The 24,848-nt window shown below is 54.0% G+C and overlaps 1 protein-coding gene across 8 annotated transcripts in view; it reads left to right on the top strand.

Annotated features, from left to right (window-relative positions):
- Positions 1-24,848, top strand: part of CNGB1 (cyclic nucleotide gated channel subunit beta 1) — a 76,828-nt gene that overhangs the window by 12,124 nt on the left and 39,856 nt on the right. For 7 of the 8 annotated variants that reach the window (XM_053906163.1, XM_053906164.1, XM_053906167.1 and 4 more), the window contains 14 exons: positions 1,036-1,093; positions 1,391-1,463; positions 2,285-2,405; positions 2,510-2,552; positions 2,751-2,787; positions 4,399-4,474; positions 4,764-4,803; positions 5,152-5,335; positions 6,776-6,851; positions 8,407-8,443; positions 14,242-14,404; positions 15,323-15,406; positions 21,425-21,512; positions 22,207-22,243. In XM_053906163.1, the coding sequence (XP_053762138.1) occupies positions 1,036-1,093; positions 1,391-1,463; positions 2,285-2,405; positions 2,510-2,552; positions 2,751-2,787; positions 4,399-4,474; positions 4,764-4,803; positions 5,152-5,335; positions 6,776-6,851; positions 8,407-8,443; positions 14,242-14,404; positions 15,323-15,406; positions 21,425-21,512; positions 22,207-22,243 (1,117 nt within the window). Of the gene's footprint in view, positions 1-1,035; positions 1,094-1,390; positions 1,464-2,284; positions 2,406-2,509; positions 2,553-2,750; positions 2,788-4,398; positions 4,475-4,763; positions 4,804-5,151; positions 5,336-6,775; positions 6,852-8,406; positions 8,444-10,389; positions 10,517-14,241; positions 14,405-15,322; positions 15,407-21,424; positions 21,513-22,206; positions 22,244-24,848 lie in introns of those variants that run through there. The other variant, XM_053906168.1, reaches the window with a different exon arrangement.

Genomic DNA, 24,848 nt, shown 5'->3' with positions numbered 1-24,848 from the left:
GTATTTGATTGTGTGTTGATGTACATTTGAAATGATGTGTTTGTGAATATGTGTTTGTATGTCAGTGCATGTGTATGCGTGTAGATGCCCTTGCTTATGGAACTGAGCTTATATATACGTGCATGTATGTATACACAAGTATCTGTGTGTGTATATATGCAAATGTATGGGAGTGTGCATATGCATGTGTTTGTGTGTCTGTACACTTGCAGGCATTTGCATGTGTGCATGTCTGCATGCACGCACGTGTATATATGAATATTTTGCATGTGCCTCTATGCACATGCATGTGTATTGGGGCATGTATACATATGCAAACATATATGCACATGTGCTTTGTGTCTTCCATATACACGTGCATGTATGAGCAGATCCACTTATCTGTGCATGTGTATGCACACACCGCTGTGTTACTGCACGTGTACCTATTTGTGCTCATGCATGTATGCATCTAACTGCACATATATGGACATTTATGTGAGCTCATACATTTACATGTATAATGAGTGTGTGTGTGTGTGTGTGCATGTTTGTACACGCACATATGTGCACGCAGCACTAGGAGCTGCAGCTACAGAGGCAGATGAGAGGCAGATGGCAAATGCTGAACTGCTACCCAGCTGCTCCAGGGGAGTGGCAGGTTTGGCTCCCCGAGGAGAGGGATAGCTGGTGGGGGGGTCCTCTCCCCTCCCTCTCCCCTCCCTCTCCCCTTCAGTTTGCCTCAAGGCTTCATAAGTGTCTCCAGTGTTCCTCTCTGTTCTCAGCCCACTGGAGTGGGCAGCTTCCTGGGAGAGGTGATAGGCTTGGGGCTACCTTGGTAGGGGGGCACCTTGGATGTGGGACCCGTGGTGTTGTGAGGGAGGAAGTGTCCCAAGTAGAGGGTGAAGCTGCTGGGATTTACAGGGACGAATGTGAGAATAGAGCTGTTTGGTCCTGTGGGGTGAGGGGGTCCTCAGTGGGTGGGTTGAGGGCTGCCCCTACCTGAACCGGGCTGGTCTCCCTGAGGGCTTACGTGGTCCTGTTTGAACCTTCCAGCCACCGGAGGAGCCATTTGAGGGGGAAGAAGTGGCTGCAGCTGAGCCAGGCCCTCAGGGTAAGTGCTGGAAGCCCAGGCTGGCAGCACCAGCAGCAGGGAGGAGTATGTTCTCTCTCAGGGCTTTGCAGAGTTCATAGGCCGGCAGGCCCATTTCACAGATGAAGAAACTGAGGCTGAGAGAAGTTGAGGATCGGGCTCCTGGGGACTTTTTAGCTGAGCTGAGCTGGAACCCTGACCTTCTGACTCCCTTGGGGTTCTCCTCTTTCCCCTACCTCTGACTTGACCTCCCTCACAGGGTAGACCTCCCTAGGTACTCTGAGGCTCCAGATCTAAGTATGGGGAATTCTTTTCCAGAAACCCAGGAGGCTGCCCCTACTCCACCCACATCCCTCCAAGCCCAGGTTGCTGTGGTTCCCGAAGTGAACAGGTACCACACCACCCTTCCCTCTCTTCGGGGCCAGCCCCCACCCCCCAAAAAAAACAGGGAGCCACTTGGGGGTGGGGACCAGCACTGTCTCAGGTCTCCACTCATTCGCTGGCAACTGCCCAGAACATCTTGGGAACTGGCTGAAGGGATCCTCAGGCAGAGGCAAGGATCTCCTGGGCCAAATGGGCAATGTGACCAAGAGAAACAGAAAATAGGGGCTGGAGCATTCTCAGTGCTTGGAAGAAATGCAGATCCAGTGTGGCCAGGGCTTCTGATTTTCCCAATGAAGCCAGAAATCCAGACTTTCATGTAAAATCTCCAAGTTGGCTCATTTTAGACCATCAATGCTTATCCAAGTGAGCATATCTTTTGGGGGGTGGGGGGAGCCGCTAGCCTCAGGCAGTGAGTCTGTGACCCTCATATTTAGGCTGCCCAGTCTCAGCCACAAGGAAAACACCCCACAGGAAATCCTCAACCCTTCTGACCCTTTTGGAGCACATGACGTATGCCTAGTGTAGGATGGGACCCCCTGGAGCCAGGCTAAGCAGGAAGCAGGATACTAGAACTTGGCTGCTTTGGACCAAGCATCTGATGGGAGTGGGCTCAGGATGGTACTGTGCATACCTGCCTTGCCAAGGTTTGGTGTCTGCCATTTTCCAGAGTTGGATGTAAGCCTTGGGGGAAGGTGACATATCTGAAGCCTCACAGTGGGGAGATAGACATTTGGGATTCAACCCAAGTTCTTTAGGACACCAGAGAGTGCCACTCGGATTAGGGAGGGGCCGGGGACCTGAGGGCAAACTCGGATCTTTGTCCCTCAGCACTCCCAGTGGCTGGGTGCTGACCTGGCTCAAGAAAGGCATGGAGAAAGTTGTCCCACAGCCGGTCCTCAGCAGCGGGCCAGCCCAGACCACTGCTGCTGGCTTGGAAGGCCCCACCCAGGTACTTGTGGGGGTGGGAGCTGAGGTGGTTTTGGTGGGGAAGGGCAGGGTGGGAGGCCATTGGGTCTGGGTTCTCTGCCCTCACGTGTCTGTCTGTCCTGGCAGGCAGGAGCACAGATCCCTGGGCAATGCAGCAATGGGAGCTCAGGTAAGGCCAGGAGGCAGGATGGCTTTTTGAGGGTGGGACTAGGGGAGCTCAGGCTGGATCTTGCCCCTGTGGAGAGCTCACAGGCTAGGAACTCTCATCTGCCTGGCTCTGGATTCCAACCCTGGTTTGAGTGAAGCTGACCAGGAGACGGGGTCTGGGCAGGCCTCTTGCTGCTGACCACCTTCCTTTCTTCTGCAGATGGACTCGATGTGGCCCCTGGGGCCCAGGACACTGGGTAAGTCTCCATCCCTGAGCAATGGTTTGGCCCCTGAACCTCATCTATAGTGTGTGTGGTTGGGGGAGCTGTGTGCCCAAACCTGAGGACCTTGTGTTCAGGACCACATCACCTCAGTGTGTGACCTTGGACTTGCCTCTCATCTCTTCCAGACCTCACTTTTCTCATTCTTAAAATGGAGCCAAAGGGCCCTGTGCTTCCCATGGTTTTTTGTGCTGATTTCTGGGAGATGCTCCGGTGGGAGGCCATGGGGAGAAGGCATGGATGAGTTCCTCATAGATGGGCTCGTGTATGTGGGCATTGTATGGAGCCCAGGGGCAGGGCTGGGACCACTGTGGGGGACATAGGGGTACCTAGGTTGGCCTCACAGTTGGCAATAGCTTTGTACTTCTTCGACTTGACCAAGGTGGGTGGCTGTCTTGTTATTAAGGGTGGGTGAGGACTATGGCAAACGGGGAGGCCATGTCCTTCTCTAAGAGGGCCCCGGTCAGCTCCCATTGCCTCTGCCTGGGAGGAGTTCAGGCCCAGTGTGACCAGATTCTCCAGTTTTTTAGGAGAAGCTAGAAATTTAGGGTTTTATGGAATATTTAAATTTTAGATGTTGCCAACTAACTGAAAAGTTTTCAGAATACTATGGGCCCCCCAGATAAGCCTGGAACCTCCAGTTTGCAATCTCTGCTGGGGACCCGGAGTCATGTATTCACCTTCATTCACCCCATTCATTCATTCCTTCCCTTGTTCATTTGTTAGACTGCTGGGTTCTTGAGTGCAGGGACTTTTGTCTGGTCACTGCTGAACCCTGGTGCCTGGCACAGGGCCTGCCATAAGGAGGGGACTCAGCATGGAGGGGATGAATGAATGAATGTATGTGATTGAACTCATTCATTCATTCATTCATTCATTCATTGTTCTAGTCACTGTGGTCTATTTCTTTTTGTCCCCTGGAGGCTGCCCAGATCAGGGGTCCCCAGGGGCCACTCGGCTGACTCATGAGACCAGTAAAGCAATTTAGGATGAAGTCCCCCAGAGGACTTGCCAGCTTTCTTTTGGGGCCATACCTGGGGGGATAGGATCTCCTGGGAACATGGGTTCCCCCTGAAGAGGGAGGGGCTGCCTGGAGGCCAGATGGATCTGGGACTAGCTATATAATTTGCGGGGCCCAATGCAAAATGAAAATGCAGGACTCCTTTAAAAAAATCACTAAGAGTTTAAGATTGTGACAAGCACATGAATACCAAAAGTGGGCCCTTATAAGTATGGGGCCCTGTGTGACTGCACTGCTCACAGACCCATGAAGCCAGACCTCTCTGTGCCAGGCACAGGGAGTCCCCCATGCTGTGTTCAGGTCCCCAGGCAGCTGCTGTTTCTCACCTGGGGCCCAGGTGGCCAAGGCTGGGCCTGCTGTTCCAGGCTTGGCGCAGCCATAGGTCAGAATTTGGGGCTGGCAGAAGTTGCCCCACTACCTGAGACCCTTCTAGAGTATACAATACAAGGTCCCCACTGTGCAGAATGGGACCAGAGGTGAGGAAGGACTGGTTGAAGCCTGGGATTCCAACAGACATTCAGGTCAGGGTGATTAGGTTGCTTTACTGATCCCTGTCCCCTTTGCAGGCCTGGGCCCTGGCTGCTCAGGTGGCTTGAGCAGAATCTGGAGAAAGTGCTGCCTCAGCCCCCCCAAAGCTCCAAGGTAAGTGGAGGAAAAAGGGGGAGCAGGCAGATGACCACCTGGGAGGGTTTCTGGGTCCCAGAAAGGATGTGTGTAGTCCAGCAGGCTATCCCCAACCCCTGGGACACATAGAGGGAGTGCTGTCCTCCCTGGAGGGTTCTCCTTGATGGAGAGGAGTGACTGCAAAACAACAAGCAGATTCGTGGGGAATGAGGGGGCCCCCTGCTGCCTGCCCTGGGCACCACTGGCTGGGGAGGGAGTGCACAGGGCTCACTTTGCTCTGTGACCTCACTCCCTGTCTCTCATCTAGGCCTGGGGAGATGAGCCTGCAGATGCTGCCTTGGGCCCAGGTACAGGGAGGGTACTGGGGAGGGCTGGGCTGGGGGTGCCACTGGGGCCTGAGGGATCCTGGGGGAGGACCTTAGCCCTCACCAAGGCCAGGGAGGGGTTCAGGGCTTGTGGGGGCTGGGCTGTTGTGGTGGGCCTTGGAACCCCTCCCCAGTGCAGGCTGGGAAGCCAGTGGTGTGGGACCGTCCTGTGAGGTCTTGACAAGCCCCTTGAGCTTCCTGGGCCTCAGTGCCCTTCTAATGAGAGACATAGTTGGAGTGGTTCCAAAGGGCTCCTTACTCAGTCCTGTTGGTGCCTGGGATCTGGTCCCCTGTGCCCATGAGCATGGAGCCCTGCTTTGTCATCTTTAGACTCCTGCTCTGCCTGCTGCTTAGAGCCCCCAGAACCCCCTTTGGAAAGGGAGCCCATGCTGCAGGCCCCGGAGAGCCCCAACATGCCCACTGCTGGCCCCCTGGAGCCCAAGGAAGAGCCAACTTCAGAGCCCCAGGCTACCTTCCATGCTTCCTCCTTGCCACCTTCTGGGGACCCTGCCAGGTGAGTCCCCCAAATGTCATGCCTTCCATGGGGAGCAGGATCAGTGCTTTGCCCCAGCCCAACACCCAACACTTCACCGAACATTGTTTGGTTTTTGTTTTGATAGAGAGAGAGAGAAAAAAAAAGAGAGTGTGAGCGGGGGAGAGGGGCAGAGGGGGAGAGAGAGGATTTTTTTTTAATGTTTATTTATTTTTGAGAGAGAGACAGGGCATGAGTGGGGGAAGAGCAGAGAGAGAGGGAGACACAGAATCCAAAGCAGGCTCCAGGATCTGAGCTGTCAGCACAGAGCCTGATGCGGGGCTCAAACCCATGAACCGTGAGATCATGACCTGAGCCAAAGTCGGACGCTTAACCAACTGAGCCACCCAGGAGCCCCAAGAGAGACAGGATCTTAAGCAGTCTCCATGCTCAGCACAGAGCCCAACACAGGGCTTGATCCCATGACCTGAGCTGAAATCAGGAGTCTGATGCTCAACCGACTGAGCCACCCAGGTGCCCCCAGACTAGTTTTTTAAACTTTCAAAGTAACCCATGCACTGGGGAGAAAATTTAAAGGGGTTTCTGGGGTCTCTTCCCATCAACAGCTCTCTGCCATTCAACACATTTTCTACCTACAAACAAGCTGGGAGGACATTTCTCCTTCAAACCAACACACGGACCAGACAACAGCAAACTACATACCCTGTTCTGCATTTTGCTTCCTTCACCAAAAAGTGCATCTTAGGGGCACCTGGGTGGCTCAGTTGGTTAAGTGGTTCAGGTCATGATCTCAACGTCTGTGGGTTCGAGCCCTGCGTCAGGCCCTGTGCTGACAGCTCAGAGCCTGGAGCCTGCTTCGGATACTGTGTCTCCTCTCTCTGCCCCTCCCCTGCTCGAGTCTCTCTGCCTCTCTGTCTCTTAAAAAATAAATAAACATTAAAAAGTTAAAGACAAAAAACACATAAAAAGTATCTTAGAGGTGGTTTTATCTGGATTGGTCTGCTTCACTCTTTCAACTGTTTTGGAGTACTCTATTATAGGGTGGTACCAGCTTTTACATAGCTTGTTTCTACTCTTTCACTGCAATCAGTGGCTTGTACAAGCATCATTTCACTCACATGCAAGTAAATCTGTAGGGCAAATCTGAGAACCTGGCATTGCTGAGCCAAAGGATGCATGCATTTAAAATCGGGATATGTGTTGCCAAATGCTCCTGCCCTGGCAGTGTGTGAGACACCTGCATGCACTTCCGGGGTGGGGGTGGCAGAGTGTGTGCTGAGCTACCTGCTGGGGTCTGAGCGGTACCCAGAGGGAGGAGGGCAACAGTCTTTGAGGCTAGAGACCCGGTTCTGGTCTGCCTTCTGGTGGGCTTGCTGTCTGCTTTGGGAGGGACCTGACTCTGGTCTCAGTTTCCCCGTGAGCCCCACCACTTAGACATGGCCTGCTTTCTCCCATTTGCAGGTTGATGGCTTGGCTCCGGCACAGGCTGGAGATGGCCCTGCCGCAACCCGTGCTCCATGGGAAGGCTGGTGAGCAGGTCAGTGCTGGGCTGGGGGCAGGGCCCTAGGGAGTGGTGGGAGGGGCCTTGCTGAGGCAAGGACTGATGGGCTGGGGGAGGAGCTCAGGCAAGGATCTATAGTTTGAGGGCGGGGCACCGAAGGCACGGAAGGCACTGAAGGAAGAAGGGAGGCTGCGGTGAGGGCCTGGGGAAACAGCCTGTCTATCTAGTCAGCTAATGTTTATTCCACACACTTTCCCTGAGGGGCTGCGGCCACGGGGCTGAGAAGTGCTGGCCCAGCGTGCTAACCAGGAGGCCATAATCAGTGGGGGAGATGCTTCCATGGAGGGAGCAGAGAGGATGTGGGGTACAGAAGAGGACCCCCACCACTGCCCCCCAGCATGAAGGAAGGCTTTCTGGTGGAGGTGGCTTGCAAGCTGAAACCTAGGGAGAGGTAGGATGGGGGTGGTGTAGGAAGAGCCCTTCGGACAGAGGATCAGCAGATGCAAAGGACCAGAGACAAGAGAGGCCAGGAATGTTCTGGAAAGAAGTGGGGCTTGGGGCTTATAGGAAGCCAGAGAGCCCTGTGTGCATTTCTGAGAACCTAGGACTCTAACATGGATGGGTGGAGGGAGCAAGTCCTCTGTCACCTCTTCTTCCCCCTCTCCAAGAACCTGGCACCTGGTCCTTCTCTCTTGGGGACAACTGTATATCTTTTTTTAAGCTTTATTTGTTGACTGGTTTTTTGTTTTTTTTAAATGTTTATTTATCGATTTTGAGAGAGAGAGAGAGAGAGCATGTGTGGGAAGGGGAGAGGGAGAGGGAGAGAGAAAATCCCAAGCAGGTTCCATGATGTCAGCACAGAGCCCAACATGGGGCTCCATTCCATGAACTGTGAGATCATGACCCGAGCAGAGATCAAGAGTCAGACGGCTTAACCGGTTGAGCCACCTGACAATTGTCACCTGGAACTGGGAGGCGAGAGGCCTGGTCCCAGTCCTGGCTTCGGTAGGAGGTGGGCAGAAATCCTCAGGGCCCCCTTCCCTGCAGGCCGAGCCTGCAGGCTCTGTGTCCATGTGGCCTCTGCGGGTGGCTGAGGAAACACAGCTTTGGAGTTTTCCAAGAGGATGAAAAGGGCCTGGTGGCAGGAACATTCTGTGGTGAAGATGCCCCCACAGAGAGGAGGGGCCCCCTCGAGTACGGGGCTGGGGCAGGGGAAGGTGTGGTGCTTTGGGGAGAGGCCTCTCCTGCAGACGGAGCTTTGAGACAACCCTCCAGGGAGGGCTGGGAGGAGGTTTTCCCTACATGGAGAGTGGAGAGTGGAAGGTAGGCTGCTCAGGCAGGGGGCCCAGCCTGGGCAAAGGAGCTGAGGTGGGACCAAGTGGTGACCCAGGGAGGACAGTGCCTGGAGCACTGGGCGAGCTCTGAGAAAGGAGGGGGGGGAAGCAGACCAGAGAGGAGCCAGGAGCCACGGGACCTTCTGTGGGTGTCCTGATAGGGGTGAGGAAAGCCCTCTTGCCCCTGTGTGTGCCGGGAGGGGTGGTGGAAGCAGGGAGGCCGGTGAGGAGGACACGGCATTTTTCTCCCCATGCAGGAACCTGATTCCCCTGTGGCGTGTGACGTGCAGACCAGTAAGTGACACCTTAGTGGGTTCTCGTGTGTGTCTCCGGGAGGGTTGCTTGGTCTGAGTGCACAGTGGGGTGGTTGCTGGCGAGGCCTGAACTTACTTGGGGGCTACGTTTGGGGCCTCCTGACCTGGAGCTGAGAGAGCCCATGTCCTGCAGGCCTCATCTCAGGTCAGCCCGGCCAGGTAGCCAGAGCCTGGCCCAGGGCCACTTGGTGGCTGGGGAGAGACGTGGTGGGGACCTGGCTTGCCTTCCAGTTTCTACCCAGAGAAAACAGTTGTGAGGCTAAGTCGGATGGATCCCCTTCCTCTGGGAACACCTAAAGAGAGCTCCCCACTTCCTCCTGGGCCAGTGGGTTTGGCTAGGCAGAGTCCCGGTGGAGGGATGAGGGGAGAGGCGTGGGGGTCTCCCTGGAGGAACTAGATCCCATAAACTCCAGCTCCAGTGAGGCAGGAGGGTTCCCCTTACCTATGGGTGGGGAGGGTTGGGGAGGTGTGTGCTGCCTTTTATCCCAGCCCTGCACTAGTACTGAGGGATCGACTGAGGCTAGGAGGAGAAGGCCAGGGTCCAAAATCTGTTCTTCCTCCATTTCATGGCCTAGGGACAACCGTGTGGTGTACAGGGCATTCATTCATTCATTCATTCATTCATAAAGGTCATGGAAGGCCTGCTATGTACCAGGCTGGTGATAAGTTCTAGAGGTGAGCAAAGCAGAGTTGAGGGCCAGTGGGTGGTGGCCCTATTCCACCCTGGACACAGGCCCTCAGACCATGGTGGGGTCCCTAGGACCCATGTCCTAGGCTAGAAAACCCTAACTCCGCCAGGCTGATGGTGGTCTTTATGAGCACCCTGAGGGTGAGGATGGCCACCATAGCCTAGAGCACGGACCGACCAGTTAACCATGCAGTGGAGTCTGGCAGAGTCTGGCAGAGTGGCCATGGGAGGAGATGGAATTTGTATAATGGTGACAATGTTGTAAGGGGTAGGCATCAGAGCAGGGTTTGCTCAGCCTCGTGGAGTCTGTGCAGAGCAGGGACCCCCATGGCTGTTGGGGCTGACAGAGGTACAGGGATTTGCCCAAGGTCACAGAGCAAGTTGTCACAGAGTGGCGACTAGCATCCACTGGGCCTGGCAGCAGTTGTCAAGGTTAAAGGAACAGAAAATGTTTCCTGGAGCACAGCTTCCAGAGTGGGGGCCACTGAGAGCTCTGAAGACGGAGCCCCTGGCCCTGTCTCCTCCTCTTCTCTGCTCCTCTGGAGGAGGCAGGGTGCTCAGCTGGCTGTGGACAGGACCTTCCCGTGAGCCCGGAGTGTGTGGCTTGTGGGTGGGGACTGGGGCAGTGGGGCCAGGAGCCCACTGTGTTAGCTCATCAGGTTCTGACAGAACAAAGGACCACAAACTGGGTGCCTTTGAACAGCAGAAATGTGTTCTCTCACAGTTCAGGGTCCAGAAGCCCCAGCTTGAAGTGCTGGGGGGTCGGCTCCTCCTGGTGCTCTAGGGAGAAATCATCCCATATCTCTCTCCTGGCTTCTGGTGGCTGCTGGCAGTCCTCCGGGTCCCTTGGCTGCTAGCTGGCCTCCAATCTCTGCCTTTTCCTCCGTGTCTGTCAGATCTTCTCTCCTTCCTCTTATAAAGACACCAGTCATGGATTTAAGGCCCGCCCTAAATCCACGATGAGCTCATCTTGAGATCCTTAACTAATGACATCTGCAAAGATCCTATTTCCAAATGAGGTCACATTCACAGGTTGTAGGGATCAGGACTGAATATATGTTTCGGAGGGACACGATTCAACCCACTCTATGGGGTGACCCTAAGGGGCTGGGGCAGGAGTTCCCTCTCCTGCTGCCAGCTCTACCCCCTGCCTCCCTGCCCTTTCATTCATTCACGCACCTGTTCATTCATTCCCTCCGCCTGCCCACCCAGCCACCCACCCTTCTGTCTTGTTTCAGGCGTGGCAGCAGCGGGGGGCCTCTGAAACAAGAGAGAAGGGATCCTGGGAGAGCGCAGATGGACAAACGGACGGATGGATGGAAGGAGACAAGGGTGCCCTGAAGACCTGCAGGGGAGGGGGAAGAGGTGGCTGTTGACCCCATGCCCTCCTTGAACAGTGACCCCCCTGCCGCTCCCCACACTCCCAGGCTAGGTGAAGGGAGCCAGTCCCACAGCTGCTTCTCTGCGACCAAAGCCGGCGCCTTTCCACGGAAGCAAGAAGGGCAGCCAAGGGCAGCCTGTGGGACTCAGGCTAGACAGCAGGAGATTTTCCCACCAGAAGACTGTGGGGAAGCCCATGGAGGACTCTCTTTGAGAGGTCGCCTGCACAGCCCTCAGTGAGGTGCCTGACACACAGGCGGTGCCCCAGTGGGACACAGTTTCTCCCAGAAGAGGATCCCCTTAGGCTAGGCTGTGTTCTCTCCCTCGAAGAGTTTGGGGTCCAGCAGTGGACAACGGCACATGCCTTCAGTGACATTAAAAAGCATAAATTAGCACATCAAAGCTGCGATTGCATGATATCTTTGCTTCAGATGAAGCTAAAATGAGTACTTAGGTTTGAAAAGTGGTTGAGTTAATGTGGCCCGTGGTACTGGGGTAGCAGGAAGGAGGAGTTTGCCAGGGATCCTGATCCCCAGCTGGTCCACAGATGTCTGTGTTTGGGGCAAGGAGTGATTTTAAATATTAGAATTAGTTGCCAACATCTAAAAACAAGGTGGCTTTGCATTGGATAAGTCTGGCTTCTCTATAGCAATTATAATAGACCCATGCTGTGCTTCTGAGGACACTCCTGAGGGCAAGCAGCACACGCCCCCCCTTCACCTATAATACCATCTCCCTGGCTACCTAAGCCTTTGACTTTGAGACCCTTCAGGTCCCCAGTTGGCAGTGAGGGGAGGACAACCCAGGAGAGGGAATAAAGTGAGCAAATGGCTGGAGGTGGGAGAAGGAGAGTGTTGGGTACCTCAGCAAATCCCGAGTTTTTGATGCAGAAGTTAAAGCCAGAAAAACTGGGGCCTGGGATGCCTGGATGGCTCAGTCGGTTAAGCATCCAACTCTTGGTTTCAGCTTAGGTCATGCTCTCACGGTTTGTGAGATTGAGCCCCAAGTCAGGCTCTGTGCTGACAGCTCAGAGCCTGCTTGGGATTCTGTCTTTCTCTCTCTGTCTCTCTTTCTGCTCCTCCCCCATATACATGTGCTCTCTCTCTCAAAATAAATAAATAAACATTGGGGAAAAAAAAAGGGTAGGGCCTGATCTTACAGGACTAGGCTATAGACAATGGGGAACCACTGAAGGTGGTTGAGCAGGGGAATGACTTCACAAAGACTACCCTGAGGCTGAGCAAGCATTGGAGGCAGAGAAAGCAATGGAATCAGGGGTTCTTGAGCTTTGGGCCACATCCAAAGCATCTAGGACCCAGGCATGCCAGGGAGGATAAGCCAGAACTTAGGCTTTTCCGGCAACCCAGGGTCTGGTGCGGGCTTTGACCTAGAATTTATGCCTCCCGTCTCCCTGTTTGCTGATCTTGGAAATAGGATCTCCTTCCTCAGATGCAATTGATGACCTTCACTCCTGGAGCCAGAACCCCATTCAGTTGCCCTGAGGGACATCCTAGGCTGGCAGAGATTGCTGGCCAGGAGGTGGCGGGACAATGAGAGACTCCAGGAGCAAAGTTTCAGCCCCAGATGGAGCAGGAGTTTCCGTATGAGCTTGAACACCCACAGTGCTTCAGTGGCCCCATCTGGACCCAGGGGCAGGGCCCTGAAAAAGCTAGGGAGCTCTGACTCCCCCTCCTAACGAGAGGGTCTCAGGGCTCCACCAGGCCTGCAGGGAGCTCTGCCACTGGATCTGTGTGGCCGAGTACCCCATGCCTGCTCTTCCCCTCTGGTACCCTGGCCACCAGCCTCTTCTCAGAGCCGTAGAATCTCTGGCTGTAAAATGGGAATTGTATAGGGCATGGCTCAGAGGCCTGGCCCAGAAAGGAAAGGAGGAAAAGCTTGTAAAATGCTTCCTCACTAAACAGTATTTAAAAAGAAAGCAAGGATGTAAACAAAGACGGCATCAACTCTTCAGGACACCAAAGGCTGGGGTCATGCAGTGCCCAGCACGGAGAGGCCACCCATGCCAGGAGGCACTCGGGCATGTTTCTTGCCTGGGGTAGCACACCAGGGAATCGGGAGTCAGGAGACCTGGCAATGCCTCTGACATCCTTTGTGGCCTTGGGCAAGTCATTAGCCTCTCTGAGCTGGCTCTGTGCTTTATAAAATGGCGAGAGTACTATTGTCACCATGCTGTCACCATGCAGGGTTGCTGTGAAAGCTAATGAGCTCACAAGCCAGGGGATGTTTGTTCTGTCTTCTGTATGCCATTTGGGGACTTGTACCCCAAGTGGCTGCTCAGGGCAGAGATGCTACACCGTTACTGGATGGCAGTCTAGAATGACACGTGTGACATGTCCCACCACTGGATTCGGGGCCACGCTTGGATGAGCCTCCCCGGTCAAACCCCAGGGGTGTTTGTAGGGCTGGAGGGGCCAGGACCCGCGTGGAAAAGCCTAGTTCAGGATGCGTGTAGGGGATTTCCCTGGAGGGCAGGCAGGTGCCTCTGTGTGAGGCAGGATAATGTCTGTACCTGGAAGCCAGGAGGCAGGAGCAGGGGAAGACAGCTCTTGGAAAATGGACATCCCTGTGCCTGGCACGTGGGACACACCTTGTAACAGAAGCTGTGAACCTGTGTCTCAGTTTGCTCATCTGTAAATGAGGAAACAACATAAAAGAAGGAAAATAAAATGAGCGGGGGGGGGGGGGTAACAATTATTCCCACCTCCAAAGGTTGGTTTGAGGACTAATTGAGTTAATCCATGTATATCATTAAGCACAGGGCTAGGAACATATAAGTGCTCGATAAATGTAGCTGCCATTATATTATTATTATTTTTTCTACACCATGAGCAATACTGTCCAAAGTCACAGGATAAGATTTCAGACCAACTCCCATTTAAAGTCACTATTCATAATTTCATGCTTGGCTTAAGATCACCAAGATCCTGGAGCTTTTTGGGAACACCTGATATCTAGACAATCTCCTCTCTTCTCCCCTTCCTCTTGACTACGGGGGACTTAGGTTCCTGATGGGAGTCCCCTGCACCCACTTCTGCCGAGCTCACAGCCCCACACTGTTTGCACTGTCAGGGACTTGAGTACGTGGAGAAATGGTGAAAATGACAGATCCTATCTGAAGGTGGGACCATCTCTGCCAGAAGGTCAATCCCCGCAGAAGCTGGAGCCTCTAGGCCCAGGAGGGAAGGACTGCTAGAAATGGGTGCTGAGGTTGTGAGCATTTGGTATGCTGTCACCAGTGGGCGGCATCTAGAGAACATGCAGGAGGCAAGCTCTCTCTGTGTTCCTCTGGACATGCCAGGTCACCTTGCACCTAGATGTGCCAAGGCAGACCCCAAGCTTGGATCTTCCGTATCTCCTATGATGCTGTGGTTAGAAGCATTATTTCTGCTTCTGCACAGACCTCCAAGAACGGGGGCCCTAAGGAGACACAAAAGCTAACTGTAATTGAAGCTCTATCTCAAAAGGAAAAAAGGGGGAAAATGACCAGAAGGAAACAGGGTGAATGATCATGGGCTTCAGCCTGTCACTTTAGCACTGATCTGGCTGCTAATGGTCCTGTGGATAATGGTGCTATTTCTGCTGCTTGGCTGAGAGCTGGCCCATGGCTGGTGATGGCCAAGGCCCCCTGTGTGGTCCCTGGGACTCAGAAACCCAAGCCCACTCTCCCCTGTGCCCTGTGTCCCCTGCAGTCTGCATCCTCCCTGGAGGCCAAGAGGAGCCCGATCTTGTCCTAGAAGAGGTTGACCCTCACTGGGAGGAGGACGAGTATCAGGACCGGGGCACCAGTCCGCAGGGCTCAGAGGTGGCTCCAGCTTATGAAGAGGAGAATGAGGCCATGGAGGAGATGCCCAGGTGGGAACCAGAGAAGGCCCTGAAACAAATGATCTTTTGGAAAGATAACAGGCACATGGTACAGAATCCCAAAGGTATCAAAGGACATAGAACAGGAGCCAAACCTGCCTCTACTCCTTCCTCCTCCTCCCTCCCCCAGACATCCAGTCCTCTCCCTGTGAATAGAGACAGTAGCTGCCAGTTTCTTCTGTGCTGGTCCAGGGAGTATCTGAGCATTAACAGGCATGATTCCTTTTTTTTTTTTCCCACACAAGATAGCATATCACACGCACCTACGTATCTGCAACTTGCTCTATTCATTCAACAATATACCTTGAGGCGTTTCCACCTTCAGTGCATAGAGATCATCCACAGATTTTTTTTTTAACAACCGCATAGTATTCTATTGTGTGGATGTGCCAGGATTTATATACATTTGTGATTGCGAAATTTTGTTATTGTAAACAATTTTGCAACAAACACTCTTGCACATGCACGTGAATAGGCCTGCAGGACAAATTTGCAGAAGGGGGGTTGCAGGGTCATTGGGCATGGGAATGGGTACCTATGGTAGTGATTACCCACTTGCCCTCCTTAGGGACATAATGATCTTTGTTCCCTCTAGCGATCTTGGTGATAACCCCTCAAGCTGTCAGGTCCTCAGGCCCATGACATACATTGTAAAGGTGGGGAAACTGAGGCCCAGAGAGGCTCAGAGGCTGACCCAGGGTTGCCACTAGGATGGTGGAGGCTGGGCCAGGCCCCTCATGCCGTGGAGAGGCCTTGCTGCTAGAGGGAGCCTGAGGTTGCTCAAGTGGGGTTCCCCAGGTCAAGTCTTGGTTGAGATTTTCGGGTCTGGTTTCAGGGGTCATGGGACCTGAGGTGGACTGGGGGTGGGGCTGCAAGTGGGCTCACCTCCTGCTTCTGACCTCAACTCAGGGAGCTGCCCCAGATTCAAGAGGAGAGAGAAGATGAGGAGGAAGATGGAGAGGAGGAGGAAGAAGAGGAGGAGGAGGAGCCTAAGTAAGGCACTTGTGTGTTCTCAGCCTCCCCACAAGGGATGGCCCAGGGAGGGGTTACAGTGTGGAACGGGGGGGCTTTCAGGGTGGGGGAGCTCCTTCCTTTGTTCTGTGCAGTGTGCTGCTGCGTACTGACCAGGGAGGCTGGGGAAGCTGGGGGTCCCCCCCAGCATTCATAATGACCCGAGACTCATATTGCCCACCCCTTAAGACCCTCCCAGATGCTTATACATGCACACAAACACCAGAACACAGCCTCCTCGGGGTGGGGGTGGGGGTTGTTGTGCTCACTCCCATGTCCCTAGATCCTACAACAGTGCCTGCTATAGCAGGCGCCAAATAAATGTCGGCTGAACGCATGGATGGATGAGTGAATGGGCCCATGCAGGAGGCTCACAGCCCCTGTAATTAACCAAACCAAGGCATAGGGCTGTGTCCCCCTCCACACTGTCCATGACGGTCCCATGGATGCCTTTGAAGGCTGTTCTGGATTCTGCTCTTCTGCCCATTAATGGTTGATTCTCCACCCACATCCATAAAGATTTCAACAGGAACACACAGAGAAGTCAGTTAAAAGAAAGGAGATCAGAAACCACTAATACCTATAATCATCAAACTACATCTTAATTATTGAAACCACTGACAATCATTCTGTGACACAATAGAGGTGCTAATTAGCACAGTGGCAATCATATCATAATATATAAATTCATCAAACTGACATGCTGTATGCCTGAAGTTCACACAATGTTATATGTCAAATGTATTTCAATAATTAAAGACTGAGAGGAAGGTGTTCAGCAGTGCGGGACAGATGGGGAGGGGGGTGTGTGGGGAGATGAACAGCAAGCAGGCAGTGGGGCCTGAGCATGGAGTCGGGGGTGAGAGGTTGGAGATGGAACGTCGGGAGTCTGGTCGTGTGGATGGAACTGGAAACCGCGGGGCTGGAGGAGATGCTGGGGGAGCCAGTGTGGACAGAGGAGAGGCCCAAAGGCCAGAGCAGAGCCAGGGAGATTCGAGGAAACAGAAGGGCCTGGGGAGGAAGTACCTGTGAGGAGGAGGGGGTACCAATGAAGAGAGTGGGGGACAAGAAGAGTGTCCTGGGGGTTTCGAACAGGGGGGAGTGGTTTGCTGCCTCAAAAGCAGCCCGCATGTCGGGGGGACAGTGACACTGCAGCTGGTGGACATGGTGGGGAGATGATGCTTCAGAGGCCGGGGGCCAGATTGTGAAGACCTGGGACTTGATTTCTCAGGAGCAATGGGGAGCCATTGAAGGTTGCTGAGCGGGGAGATCCAGACGTGATCTGGCAGCTGCACTGTGGGGAGACTGAGGCAGGGAGAGCCGTGAGGAGGCTGTCATCATGGGGCAGGCCAGACTGATTGCATCTGTGCCTTGCATTATTCTCTGTCCCTGTTGCTCCGCTCTCTGTGGTGCCCCCTGGCCCACACCCTTCTTCGCTGACTTGTCCCTCTGGCCCTGGCCTGAGGCACGGGCTCTGCTTCTCCTGGCAGAGTGACCTGGACAAGTGCACACTGCACAGAGCTTCTGCCTCCACGTCTGTGGAACGGGGATACTAACACCCCTGTGAAGCGGTCACGGGCCAGCTGTGTATGGGGCATATTCAGACCTTGGCCGCAGTGAGCGCCCCATCAAAGGTCATTGATGTTCTCATCCCCGCGGAGGGTTACTTTCAGTCTCAGTCGGGAAATAGTTATACCATGAGACAACACAGGACTTCAGGGCTGGAGTCCTGCTCCGTGTCATCTGCTTTTAGTCCACCTATCCCTTGTTCACATGGAATTTTTTCATCCTTGGCAGGAGACCACATGGCTACTTGTTTGCCTCCAGTGATGGGGAGCTCATGACCTCTTGAAGGCTGTCCATTCCATCCATATACACCTCTGATTATGAGATGATTTCTTCCACCAAAAATAAACGTGCTTCCCTATGGTTTCTGTAATGTGGTCCACATTCTGCCCTCTGGGCCCCCCAGAACCAGGCTGCTCTCACTGACCTGTGATAGCCCGTTTCCTGGGTGAAGACTTAGGTGCTGCCTAGATTTGTTAGTGCTGGTTTGTTAGTGCTCATGGTGGGGAGTTGTCCCCCGACTAAACCTGTGTGCCCAACACAGAGACCTGAAAACCCCTTTATATGCCACTGCTCCTGAACTGAAATACCCCCCGAACACCAGTGATTTAGTGTGCTCGCACACATGCACTAACTACATGCATGTTCTCAGTGCACGGTACACGCAGGTACATGCACACATATCTGCACATACACACCTACACTGACACAGACACACGGGCTGGGCTGGGCACACACTTATATGTGCGGGTGTGCACACAGTCATACCCACGCACAGCCTGCATACGTGCACAAGCACATTCAGCACACTTGTTCAAGTGTTCACATGCACAGGCGCATTGGTACATGCTTGCACATAGGCACGCTGTGCCCTGTGTGCACGCTCATGCACACAAACACACGTGTACAGTTACCCACAAGTGCCGCACACACATACATATTCATACAAATGTTTACCCAGAGTTTCAAACTCAGGGGACTTTTGGGCTCCGGGGCCCTAGGCAGGGACGCGGGCACTGGGTGAGAGGGCTGAGTGATCCCAGGGCCAGGGCCAGAGGGTGTCAGGCGTGGGCAAGTGGACTGGGCTGTCACTGACTGGGGAAGGATGCTCTTGGCCAGCTTTGCAGAGGCACAGGGGTTACTGATGACGTGCGCGCGGGCCCTGGTAACAGGCAGATGGTCGCCTAGCGACCTGGTCTCTGCCGGCAACAGCTCGGCTTTTCCTAGCAACCGCAGCCTTTTGGTCCCCACCTGCCCTCCCTGGGGGCATTTCTGCAGAGTTCCCCACCGCCTTCACACTCCCTCAATCTGATTAGAAGCAGGAAGGATCAGTAGCTCATCTGCTACCCGAGCCACACTGGCTCCAGAGCTGGCCTGGCAGGCTCGGGGGCTGGACCGGGGCTCTCCAAGTTGTCTACCTGTGGGCACCCGACATGGGGCTTGGGATGAATACCATCGCCCCCAGCTGAACTCCTGCGTCATGGGCATTCTTATCGGCCAAGACAGCGAGACCCAAGTAGGTGGCTGCTTTGTCCTAAGGGCTCCCCTTCTTTCTTTCAGGGTGGGGGTGCCTGGTGAGGACCTTAGCTTAGGGGCACAGCCTGCTGGGGAACTTGGGGGAGGAGGAGCAGGAAGGGCAACTCTTAGCTACTCCCTGCACTTTTAACTTGGATAGCTGGGTGGGGAGGTTCTCCGGGATGCCCACCTCAGTGAGTCTGTGTGATCCTCCACTTGGAAATCTCTGGGGTTTAGGAAGTTTCTAGAAGTTGATGGCCTGCTGCTTCTGGGATGGGCAAGAGGGGGCCTTGGGCACATCGCTGACCGGGAACAACATGGCTTTGGGTACATAGCTCCCAAACAACCCCTGGTGGTCCTGACAGGGCCACAGTAGGGCTCATTAGGTATCTTGATAGCTGGAGATGTTTGTACAAGATGCTCCCCAATCCACGTGGGTGATTCATAACTCTGCAGGACGCTCCCTTCTCTAGTTTTAATAGCAATCATGGCAAGAACAATGATGACAGCAGCTGCCATTTGAGTAACACTTGTTTGCTATGCCAGAGTCTGGGCACCTATTATTAATCCCATTTCACAGATGGGAGAACTGGGGCTCAGAGACAGTACCCTGTATGTCCAGGGGTGCACTGCCGGCAAGGGCAGAGTTGGTACCGAAGCAAACACTTGGTGGCCCAAACGAGGGGAATTGCTCATTGGTGTTGATAGATGGAGGACCAGGAACAACACCAGATATGGGAAGTCTTTTCTGACTTTCATGAGACTCTCACTGGCCCTTCTGACCTCACTCAAATCTGTCAGGCAGTGCAGCCTGGGCAATTCCTCCCTATTTGACAGATAAGCAAACAGAGGCAGCCCGAGGGCTTCCCAGTGATGTGTTCAAGGCCATACAGTGATTTCCTGGCCTGATTCTGGAATGAGCAAGACCTCACTGGACTGTGGTAGTTCACTTCCCGGGCCTCTGTGTTCTGAGAACTGGGAAGGGCGTAGTTCCCACCATACTTTTAGGGGCCTAAGCGCATTTTAATTTTTTTTTTTTTCAACGTTTTTTTGTTTTTTTTTTTTAATTTATTTTTGGGACAGAGAGAGACAGAGCATGAACGGGGGAGGGGCAGAGAGAGAGGGAGACACAGAATCGGAAACAGGCTCCAGGCTCCGAGCCATCAGCCCAGAGCCTGACGCGGGGCTCGAACTCACGGACCGCGAGATCGTGACCTGAGCCGAAGTCGGACGCTTAACCGACTGCGCCACCCAGGCGCCCCATAATTTTTTAAAAAATCAGACACCAAAATGAACTTTTCAATGGAAGAGAATGTTTGAACATATGAATCTTCATATAAATGCAGTCAGAGAATATAATTTTTATTTTACTTTTAAGGAGGAAGGAGCCCACAAAACCGTAAAGTGCCCAGGCCCCGTGAAAGTCATCATGTGCCTTGCTTTTGTGACTCAAATCTCTTTAAGAAAATCCGTTTCTTCCTGGGCAGAGTGGGTAGTATGATCCTGACAGTTGAGGCCCCTTTTGATGGAAAGAGCTATGTAATGAAGGGAAATGAAGTGAGTTGGGTGCTCAGGTCTCAGGACCCTGGGCTTATTCCTCCGTGTCACGTGGAGCAGAGGCAGGCAACCAAGTATTACGGACATGGCCTTGAGGGTCAGAGACACTTGTGTTTTATCCAGGCTTGCCTTGTGCCAGCTGTGTGACCGTGGACAGGCCATCTGCCCTCTCTGTGCCTTTGATTGCTAAGCTAGGACCAGTCGCAGCCCCGGCCTCTCAGGGTTGTTTGGGTGAGGATATGGGGAGCGACAGCCCATGGGGGCTGCTGTGACAATGTGATTGCCGACTGATTCCTGCTGCGGTCTCCAAACCGACTGGGGCTGCAGTTCTGTCCCCACCTCCTCACCCACTTCAGGAGGGCTGAGGCTTGGCCCTCTGGGGAGAAGGTAGTGAATCCAGGTTTTCTGGATGCCAGAGAGAACACCCTCTGTGAGCCCTCGCTGACAGAGGTTGGGTAGGGTGGGCCACTAGGAACCAGGATCCAATTCTAACTACAAAAGTCACATTGGCTCCTGGTTCTGAGTCACCATTTTAACCCAGAGGCTGCACACAGGCATCTAAGGGTCCAGTTTCGCTTGTAGACAAGCTCTTTTATCTATATATTGCTATGAATATATTAATTTGGATTAATTATTAGCACTTGAAGATTGGAGATTCTACCTTTAAAACATGTAGTTCAGGCTCCTCTTGAAAATTAGAAGATTTTTCTAAGCCAAGTGGGGTTGCTGACTCAGATGAGCACAGATTCTCTAACCATAGCCCTCTCTGCACCCCTGGCCCCTGTCACCCATGTACACCTGGAGCCTGGGCCAGGGACCCCTGAAACCTTCAGCAACGGTAGTGTGGCTCTGATCTCATGGCATGGAAAGAACCAGGGCCCACATTCGAGGTTTGTGTGGTATAAGACAATCTGCAGTGATTTTGGCCGGGTCACATTACCTCTCTGGGACTCACTTTTCTCGTACTCCCTGCCCTGCCTGTGTCACCAAAGTTTCCTGGAGACTCACAGAGGGGAAGTGCCTTTGTGCCCTTTGGTCACACCCACCCAGAGGACAGTTCCTCAAACCATCCACCCCGCTTTTCCTTGTACATGCTATTCCCCCTTCCTGGACCCCCTTCCCTATTCCTCATGGTCAACTCATCATCCCTGAGGTCCAGCTCAGAGGCTACCTCCTCCAGGCAGGCCTCCTTCCTAGGCAGAACTGTGGTCAGCCTGTCCCGTGTGGGGAGCCTCATGAGGGTGAGGACCTATTCTTGGACATCTTTGTGTACCAGCTCCCAACACAGGGCCTGGCTCTCAGCAGGGCTCAGGAGATGTCTAACACTCCTAATGCTAGCCCTTTCCTCCCCCTCGGTCGCAGCGTCCTGCTGGATAGCTGTCTGGTGGCACAGGCTGGCGAGCACCCGAGCGGAGTAGGCAGGACCCAGCCCCAGGAGGCCGCCCACCAGGTATGGAGCCACACCAGGCCGGGTACCCAACTACCTCTGAAGCCTGGGTGGGCATCAGCAGAAGGGGCTGGGTCTTTGTCTACTTTGTTTACAGGCGGAGTTTCAGCTGGCGAGGTGCCCGCTGGACCGGGGAGCAGGGTGGTGGGTACGGAAGGCCTTGCTTATGCCGGAGGTCACTGGTATCAGGAAGGGCCTGGGGTGACAGGCCCGTGGGTGGGGAGCAGCTGGACCTGGACGCCGAAGTCCTCACATGGTTGTATGACCCTGGACAAGTCACCTCCCCACTCTGGGACTCAATGGCCACCTTTGTAAAATGGGGTTAACATCCCCTCCCCGGGGTGTCGCACACAGTTGTATACTGTAGAGTGCAGCACCCAGGTGGGGAGTGCTGTTGGTGGCTGCTTTAGTTGTTTGGGCCCCACCTGCACAGGGCTGCGTGAGAAGGCCCCCTGTTATAAGTCACCGATCCAGGTGTTGGGGCCCAGGGCTCCTGTATGCCCTACTCTCCACACAGTAGAGGCCACCTCCCAGGATGCCCCAGAAGGTGGGGTGGCAGGGCCTGATGGGTCAGGCAGGGCAAGGAGGGGAATCGGGGCCCATGAAGACTCTTGAATACAGATCTCCCAACAGGGTCTGGGAGGGCCGGGAGGAAGGTTGATGGTCACAGCTTCTGTTTCCACTTCCCTGTTTGCAGGAGCCACAGGAGGAGGCCGTGGCTGCCAGCCCAGAAGGTAGGTGTGTGGTGGGGGTGGGGCGCACAGAATGTTGAGGATACTTTCAGGCTGGGACGGCCTGGCCAAGGGCACCCATCCCTTCTCCCTCCATTCCTACACCTGTCTCACCTCAGGCCACATTAGCAGAATTTGGTGATGTACTCCAAAGGCCCAGGGGCGTTGCCAGAGGCTCCCAGGACTCCAGGAGGCCTGCAGAAACCCCGCTTCTAGTCAAGCCCTCCTGCCACCCCTCGCTGGGAATGCAGCTCTCTGAACTGCCATCTAAAGAGGGTTTGGCAGCGACGGAGCATGTCTGAGTGGGAATCGGGACCCAGGCTTGCTAAGGGCCCATCCTAGACTCCACGTGTCTTGATGAGCTTTTCTTTCCTGCTAAGATTCCCAGGCTGTACCCAGCACTTTGCTATTATTTACCATCCCCACCCCCAAGCCCGAGAACTCCAGGGAGGGTGGGGCAGAGTGTAGAGGACCCGAGGATAGCCAGGCTGGGAAGCCCAGGGCAGACAGACATGGAGCCCTGGCCTCATAAGGCTCCGTGTTTCTCAAGCCAGCCTGTGAGGTAGACAGACCATTTTACAGATGAGAAAACTGAGGCTCCAAGTGCTCAGGACGTGGCTGAGGGACCACTCAGACCTGCGTTTCACTCTTGGCTCCTCCCTCTTCCTTGCTGTGTGACCCGGAGCCAGGTGTGTGACCTCTCTTAATTGTGGCTCCAAATCAAGAAAGACAGGGCAATAATAGTACCCACCTCACAGAGCATTTGGGCAGAGTAAGGCGGACAGTGTGTCGAAGGTCCCCAACACCGTGGCTGGCACTGAAGCAGGTGGCCATAACGGGGACCATGATGCTTGTGTCCCAGGCAGCCAGTGACTGACACGGGACTGGACGCAGGTGTCCCAACCTTGATCCCCACCTGGTCTTTGAAAAACTTCTTCTATTAACTTCAACACATTATCCGTAGGAAACCTACTAAGTCCGCAGCCCACGTGGATGAATAAGACCAGGGTCACCCGGGTGCAGACTCAGGTTCTGTGGGGCTTGTTCCGCCCCCTCCCCCCAGTCATCTGGAAGCAGGTGGCCTGGGAACCACACTCTGAGAAACACTGAGGCATGGCCATCTGTCTGTCGCTACTCATAAGTTTGGAGCTGGAACCGGCAGCTTTGGAGTCACGAGGGAGCTGGTTGGAAATACAGAATCCCAGGCTTCACCCCAGACCTGCTGAACCAGAATCTGTGTTATAACAAGATCCCTGGTGGTTTGTTTGCACATCAGTGTTTGAGAGGCAATAGCCTTGAGCCCTGGTTCTCAAACGTGTCTGCACATCAAAATCATTTGGAGAGATTTTAACAATCAGACATTTCCAAATGTCCCCAAGTGATTCCAATGTGAGGCCCAGGAGAAGTTCCTGCTTCTGGTTGGAAGTGAAATTCATTGAGCTCCAGAGTTTCTTTGGGATGGGAAATCCTACTGGGCCAAGAATGTTTGGCCAGTCCAGGAGGCCTGGATTCTTTGATTTTAACTTTTTCTGTCTGAGGTGGGAAATGCTACTGGTGGTTGGTTAACAGAGAGAGATAAGAAGTTGGGGGAGGCTAGGCACTGTCCCTTAGAAGTGTCACGTAGACCAGCCACATGACTTGATGACGTTTTCGACGTTGGGTCCAGGGACACGAATGATGTTCTAGGCTTTCGGTGTAGCTGCTACCAGTGCGGGCGGGCACCGGGCTGGTGTGAGTTGGCGCTGGAGGGTAGGAGCCTACCTACGTGCCTTCTCTGACCCTGTGTTCGTTGTTGCAGTGCCCGGGGTCCCACATCTGCCTAAGCCCCTCTGGCCCCAGCACCATGGCTAAACCAAGGCAGGATGTGGAGCTGAATCTCCTGGTCCAGGACCAGCCACCTGGTCAGATGGCCCCAGGGCTTGCTCCCCCTACCCTGGCGGAGCACCTCCCCAATGTGCCCAGCTACCGCCCCTCAATCACCCGCATCCCTGTCCTCATCACCCGGAGGACGGCCTTGTCCAACTCCAGCTTCGCCAAGGAGACCAGGAGATCCATCCGTCGCCTAGGTAGCGTGATCTCGTGCAGCCAGCATGCTTGTGCCCGTGATGTGTGCTTCCGCATGGCTTGGGCTGTTTCCTGCATGGGTGCCACGATCAAGGTGTGGGACTGCCAGTTGAATTCATGGAAAACCACCCTCTTTTCCTGTTGATCATTGCCTTCATCTTGCTTTGTGGTGACTGAAGGGGTATTTAGTCCCCTTATCTCTGTGCCTAAAATCCCACAATTAGCAATTCATTTCTTTGGGTTAAACTTTGCATTCTGTAGATCATCATATATATATATTTTTTTACAGGTAGTCAATCACAACCTAGTTTAAACAAGTTACTAAGATCTCTAGGCCAGGAGACCTGAGTGGAGGAAGAGAATAAATTGAGGGGGATGGGGCATAAAAGGAATGTGGGGGCCCATTTCAGACAGAATTCTACTGAGCTTGAGGATTTTCTGGGAGCTGGACTTTCTGAGGGTTGTTGATATCTGCCTAGCAAATTCCATTTCAGGAAAGGAGAGGCCCCCAGGTGTCTGCAGGCAGACCGGGAGGAGAGGCATC

Source organism: Panthera pardus, unplaced genomic scaffold, assembly GCF_024362965.1.
Source record: "Panthera pardus isolate Hobbes unplaced genomic scaffold, ASM2436296v1 HiC_scaffold_18, whole genome shotgun sequence".
Classification (NCBI taxonomy): domain Eukaryota; kingdom Metazoa; phylum Chordata; class Mammalia; order Carnivora; family Felidae; genus Panthera; species Panthera pardus.
The sequence above is the reverse complement of the archived record's forward strand: the minus strand, read 5'-3'. Positions and strand labels throughout refer to the sequence as shown.